Source organism: Heterocephalus glaber, unplaced genomic scaffold, assembly GCF_053883595.1.
Source record: "Heterocephalus glaber isolate CG9 unplaced genomic scaffold, H.glaber_assembly_v1.0 deba00001509, whole genome shotgun sequence".
NCBI classification, from domain to species: Eukaryota; Metazoa; Chordata; class Mammalia; order Rodentia; family Bathyergidae; genus Heterocephalus; species Heterocephalus glaber.
In genome coordinates, this window is record NW_028258325.1 from 15,139,223 (window position 1) to 15,146,157 (window position 6,935).

At 38.2% G+C, this 6,935-nt stretch overlaps 1 protein-coding gene across 4 annotated transcripts in view; it reads left to right on the top strand.

The window, feature by feature from the left end:
* The window catches only part of Slit2 (slit guidance ligand 2), a 342,324-nt gene extending 339,640 nt beyond the window's left edge, over window positions 1-2,684 (top strand). For all 4 annotated transcript variants that reach the window (XM_087187403.1, XM_087187404.1, XM_004847219.3 and 1 more), the window contains one exon: window positions 874-2,684. In XM_087187403.1, the coding sequence (XP_087043529.1) occupies window positions 874-1,115 (242 nt within the window). In that variant the 3' untranslated portion in view covers window positions 1,116-2,684. The remainder of the gene's footprint in view (window positions 1-873) is intronic.
* The last annotated feature ends 4,251 nt before the right edge of the window (window positions 2,685-6,935 follow it).

A 6,935-nucleotide genomic window follows, 5' to 3' on the forward strand; every position in this document is an offset into this window, starting at 1 on the left:
CCCGAGAGCGCTTGTCACAGCTTGATTAGCTGTGAATTCTTCTTTACCTTCCATGGAAGCACGTTTCCTTTACTCACCTGCTACCTTTACCTGTTGTTCTCATCCACAGCTAGAATTTATTAAGATCCTGCCCCAGAGAAGATACAGCTAATAATTCTGTTCTGGCTTTTGTACACAGTCACCCTTGACCTTAGAATTGACAGATTTATCCCAGCAAATTAGGCAGGTGAGGGGGAGAGAAGAAGGCTGGCTGACTTTGGCCCACCTCTCCCTGTTCCCTGTCTCCAGAGTGAGGATGTGCCTTGCCTCCAGCTGGCGCAGACTTTGTTTTGTTCACCAGAGAAACGTGCCCGCTGAAGCTTTTAGCAGATGTCTCCTTTTTGAACTACTTCATCTGAGGGTATTTGTAAAGTTAGTGGAATGTTACTTGTATTAAGTAACAGATTGGATAACATTAGACTCCAGGTCTAATAAATTAAATTGCATTCTCTCTGAAACTACTCCCCGTGGTAAACAAAGCCAGCTGTTAGTAGGGTAAAAACAGAAGAGGTGTATTTTTTCCCTTCTTTGCAATAAAGGAAAAGATTTAAGAATCCAATTTTCTTGTCAGTGCAATCACATGGTATTTATAGTCTACACAGAGGGCATTCACTTTGCTGGAAATAAAAGCCCAAAAGAAGCATTCTTTACAGCCTAGCAGGCTATGCCACCAGTCCAAATTATGTAACCTAACCCTAAATGTTGCGTTTACAAAGGGAGAGAAGCAGAGACAGTGAGTGCCCACTGGATTGAGATGTGGATTCACTCACGGTCATTTTGCATGATTTACAGTGCCTGTCCTTAAGACGCTTGTACTTTTTGGTTCTTTTCTAGAAATCTCTTGCCGAGGGGAACGGATAAGAGATTATTTCCAAAAGCAGCAGGGCTATGCCGCCTGCCAAACCACGAAGAAGCTCTCCCGCTTGGAGTGTAAAGGCGGGTGCTCGGGAGGGCAGTGCTGTGGACCTCTGAGGAGCAAGCGGCGGAAATACTCTTTCGAGTGCACGGACGGGTCTTCTTTCGTGGACGAGGTCGAGAAGGTGGTGAAGTGTGGCTGTGCTCGGTGTGCCTCCTAAAAGCGCGTCCCTGGCTGCTTCCGTGCTGGCAGGGCTTGTACGGGTCACTTCTTGACCAAGTTGGACCAATTCATGCTTCATAGTGGAAATATTTGAAATATATTGTAAAATACAGAACAGACTTATTTTTATTATGCGAATAAAGACTTTTTTTTTGCATTTGGAAAACAATAATAAAAGACATGCTGGAACTGAAGCTTCCCCTATGCTGGAGAAGTGTGAAGAAAGCTATAGTTGGAAGCGTTAGAGCCACGAAGGGGACCATTGCAATGGGAGATCCAACTTTTGAACAAACTGAAGATGAGCAGCACCACATTCAGGACCCAGAGACTGATGAGCTACTGTGCACTGATGTGAAGTCGCCCGGAGCATAAAACCTGTGTCCCTAATCCACACCCATGCGGTTCCCGAGGACACTCGAAGCACACGTGTGTGAGTGCTTCTGCCAGGCAAAAGAATGGAACCCCGGAATTCACAGATAATGGAAACGAATGAGGAAAGGCTTATGCAAAATACAAAGTATCTCGAAGATCCGGGTTCCATTCTCGAGAGGAAATGGGAGTGGAATGCTATGCTATATTTTACCTTCTTGTTAAATGTCAGCATGTCAGCAGAAGCAGCACACAAAAGTGATTATCTACCATTTTCCAGTATTAATTTTTGTAATATAAATGATAAAGGAAATGATAAAAGAACCAATAGATTATTGATAAATTAGTAATAATATGAATTTTCATTTCTATGAGTTCTAAACAGCCCTATACAGTATTCAGTTTCATGAGGAATATTTATTGTATCAAAGTACATTGTACTTAACATTTTAGACCATTCTTTTGCTGTTTCTTGATGCTTTAATATATATTAATTTATAATTATCCTGATATTTTTGTACATTTTTCAAACTTAAAAAAAAATCAGGATGTTTTGTTTGCAATAGTACTAACATAGGGTGTTATCTCCGGATAAATATATGTCGGTCTGTTTGTTGACCTTGACCTGTTTGTTGATCACTGGTATCTCTGACCTACTGGCTCATTCAGGACACCTGCAGGGGGCATGGGAAGTCCAGGAGGAGAAAAGGCACCTCCGTGTGTGAGTCTGCCCTGCACGGGCAGAAGAGCCCTTCTTGAGGCTTGTCCCCACAGCAAAGAAATGGTGTGTAGCAATCGGCACTAGGAGTAGATCTTTTACAAATTAACATTTTCTTCATGGGTTCTGCCCCTTTATTGGGGGGCGGGAGTGGGAAAAAGGAAGACTGCCATGTCAGAACTTGTAAGTTTTTTTTCCCAAACAATAAAACTTCTTTGTTACCTTAATGTTCCTACGTTAACATATTTGCTGCTAAATTACAGTGCAGAATTGATAATGATTTATTGTGGATGGTACTCTACCCTTATTAAAATCCCAGGGTGCCCTGTAAAGATGCAGATGTTTCTCCTCACCCCCAAAAAAACTTTTTACAAAGAAAATTAGATATACTTGTATAATTCAGTGTGCTTTGTCTTTCTCCAGACTGATATCAGTTACACTACTGATGTTTGTAAATTAAACAGATATTTACTTCATTAACAGCTTGTTGGTTTTCCTAGAAATTGCACAGTAAACTCATCCTGAAGAATTTGTTAACATGATACAGAAAGAACCAGGGCGACAACTTAATACCTTGTTGCCTGAAATTGGTTTGAAATTAGCATAGTGTCAAATCTAGGGATTTTTGAATCGCTACATGAAAGAGTTATTCCTGGCTAGGAAAAAAAAAATGTAGATATTCAATTAATTTCACACACACACATAATATCTCTGAGATAAAATCTAACTAAGGGTATTATTTTTCCTCTACTTTGTTTTTGCTCCTTTCACTTAGACCCTGACCATCCTGACCTGGTAACCACTAAGATCAGAAAATAATTGGCTGAGTCATTAATACTTGCCATTAGAATAAGATTTCTTCCTTTCTTTTTAGGGAAATCACGCACAAATATACTCACCATCTCACAGATGTAGCTATTCGATCATTTCTTCATCCTCGTTGAAAACGCCTTCATTTATGTTACATAAATATTATATAACAATTATAAAACACTCATATAGTCCCATTGGTTGCTTTCTTCAAAGGTTTTTAATCACTTGTTAGGAAAAAAAAGGGGAAAAATAATATGGCTTAATTTTTTTTCTATAGATACACGCTGCATTAATGACCAGTGTTCATTGATTGCTTATTGTATGGAAGGTACTATGCTAAGAGCTTTATATGAAATATCTCGTGCATCTCTATAAATTGATGGAATTACTGTGCTCCCTGTTCTACTCTGGCATGCAAAGGCTTGAAACAAAGGAGCTGGACTCAATGTCAGGCTGTTCAGACCAAACACTCTATGCTCTAGTATTGCAAGCAGCATTTTAGTAATCACCCTCTCCACTGAAGGTCCTTTATGCCCTGGAGATTATTTCTACACCACAATAATTCTTCTGTATTGACCATGTAGGTTTAACCTAGATTAGAGGTTCCATATTATTTTTGTTTTCGGGGGGAGTTCTTTTATTAGGAAAAAAGGGGGTTCTTAGAGGTTCCTGACTGCATTCTTTCTCTTTCCTGCTAATAAAGGCACAAGATGAAATTATGTTTCCCTAGGATTTAGGCTGACTTAGAAATTCCCTTAGGAAATTTTTCTGCCTTGTGATGATATGGCCTTCTGCAGTTGAGGCTTTCTTTGAGAAAATCCAATGGCCAGATAATTGCTGGTAAATGAGACAAATTAAGGTAAATTATTCATGTCATAAATAGGTCCTTATGAGGCTTTGGTTAGAGGATTTCTTTAAACAGAAAACTCACTATTCTAGAGCTTTTTCCAACAGAATTCAATAAAGTTATGACAACAAATTTTGCACATTTCAGAATCAAAACCACTACATGGAATAATGTACATTGGCAATCTGAAAAGATAAAGTCATGAAACATCCCACTGTTTTTACTCTTCAATTCTCACATGAGTGAGGCTCGGTGAGGAAATGCCATGGGGATTTGACATGTGTTCGGTTAAATATGTGCTCACTAAATAATGGCCACCTAATTCTTTGGAATTTGTTTTCACCACTCTTAAAATTATTTTTAGGCAGTAAGAGACAAATCTCCATTTTAGAATTGCTCTGAGAATTTTCTTTTTTGGATGATTTTCTTTGTCACTAGCAATTCCTTCTGGATTAAAAGATTTGAAATTGATTCAGGGCATAGAGATCTTGGTCTTTATGGTGTCATCTGCCTCATGTAGTGACCATTATTTCAAAAGCAATGTTTGTAAAAATAGATAAGCCATAAAAAGTACATGAAGCTTTATGTATAGCTTTACATAATGTGTATAAAAGTCATAAAACACAGGCTATTTTCATTCTTAATCTATTCTGTGTACTCTCAAGTCATTTAACAACATTTATTTCCTATCTCCTATCAAGTGCAAGAAACTATGCTTAACTTTCAATCTGGTTTCAGATGAAGGAGATCCCTAATGCCATTTCAGAGTGTACTTTTTGTGCAGGTGGGGTTGAAGTTAAAGTGGGTAATAGATATTACACCACTGATCAAACTACTATAGAATTTCAGGTAGTGAGAAGCATCTTGAAGGAAATTATGAGATACAATTTACACTGTGAGGTTCAATCAAATTTTTACCGTGAGGTTTTAACAGCCCTTGAGGAAGTGACATTTAAGCTTAGTCATAAGGGATAAAATGGGATCTAGGACCCAGAAAGAAGGATATACAAGTACAGATGGATTAGACATTTATCCAGAGAGAGCAGCCTGTGTGTAAGCCCAAAGAGAGACTTATGTTGTCAAGGAACCAAAAGAAGCAGGTGTGCAGAGTGAGGCCTATATTCATTTTATGCGTGTAATCCAACAGTGGCTACTTCTTGGCATTCTTAACTCGGTGTGCAGTCCATATGTCCAAATTTTTTTCTTTTGAGCATCTATTTGCAGTGGCCTTTCAAAAATAACAACCAGAAGGGATTTTCATTTTAAAACAGCAACTAGTTATCTGTGGTTAATGTAGCTCCCCTGCACTTCCAAATAAAATACCTCTGAAAACAGAAAATATGAATACTCACAATAGCGCTGAAATCTAGAACAGTTTCCTTCCCACAGAAATGTTCATGAACTGAAAAGCCAATTATGAAGCTGAGTAAAAAGAAACAATTGCTGGCCAATCTCACGTATTCTTCTTTATTTAAACTAAGGCCAGTGACTCAGGAAGTTATGTCAACTGGAATCCCAGCAGAAAATATCTACATTACAGGTGTTGATGAAAAGCTGCATTTTATTCATAGTATGGTGATGGCATCTACTTGGAAACACTTTGACAGATCACAAAAGTTGACCTGGGAAACCCCAGCCTTTTGCCTACCAACCGATTATCTACTTGTTAAAAGGAAACAGTATTCTCCTCTAGGGCGTGTGAAAAATATCTTTAACTCCCACTGTTAGATAAAACTCAAACTCTTTAGTATGGTATTCTCGATCTCTCACAATTTACCCTTCTCAAATTAGTTTTTAATATGTGCTCTTAGATTGACAAATGCTAGGAAAGGATATTTTAAATCAAATAATAGGCTGGAATTGTAGATGAAAGAATTATCTACATTAAAATGGTAGTTGAAGCCAGGAAAATGGGAAGGCTAAGTTAGAGATGCAGCAGAATAAACTTGGCCAGAAAAGTAAGACCTGACTTTGGACAATGCTCATTTCTAAAATGAGTGGTCTCCAAATGGAGAAAAAGAAGACAGCGGTTTTAAGAAAGTAGTAACTGAAAGTAGTAACTGTATTGTCATGGGTTAAGACTAATAGACTGGACTCTTAGTAATTCTGATATCAAAAGGAGAATCAAAACAACTGAAAAAACTGATATAATCCTGGAGCTGTCATTCACTGTCAAGTATTCGTTTACTTACCTATAGTCACAGCTTGTAAGAGGTGGAACAAACACTCGAGGTATACATATTCAGGAGAGAATACTGAAGGTCAAGCTGGCAGAGCAAGACCGATCTATGCCATCAATTACATTATGTGGGCCAGTTAAACAATAGAGGGAAAAAGTAGAGTCCAATATGGTGGGATTGAGGAAATAGGATGCCTGAGAACAAGAAGCCACAAAATCACCCAGAATAAAAAGTAATTTGTATACAAGAACTCTTTTTCAAATGGACTGCTCGGCTGCCTTCCTTTTCCTCCCACAAAGGGGAAAGAGAGAGCACTTACAAGACTTACCATTGTTTGGAGATTTAAAATTTTGCTGAGTGAAGACATTTCCCTCTTGCCCTTAGGATGGGTTTTGTCTTTGTGTCAATATGTGGGTGGCTGAATTTGGATTTAAAAGAGAATTTTTTTTAAACCACATACACAACACCAGAGAGTGAGAAAAACAGCCACAGAGACAATGGTTTAGAAAACCTGCTCTCATTAATCTTACTCTCCCTTCATGAAGCGGTTAGATTTTTGTTCATTAGTTTTTTCACATATATTGTGGCAGACAGATTAAGTGACTTGCCCAAGGTCACACAATCTAGGTCTCTTGACTCCAATCATAATGCAGTATTGATTTCACTGGAATTGATTGCCAAACTCGGTGAACGGCCTCATGGGGTGATGCAGGAGGAATAAGTGTTTCTCAAGGAGACTTATTTTGTTTCTGGTTTTTTTAATGCCCACAAATAATACTCACCTTTCGAATAAAGGTGCATTAAAATATTCTTAATACCTCATTTTATAAAGGAAAATAAATAGCCCTCTTAACTATGATTTTCTTCCAGTAACTGCAATTGAAGAGACAA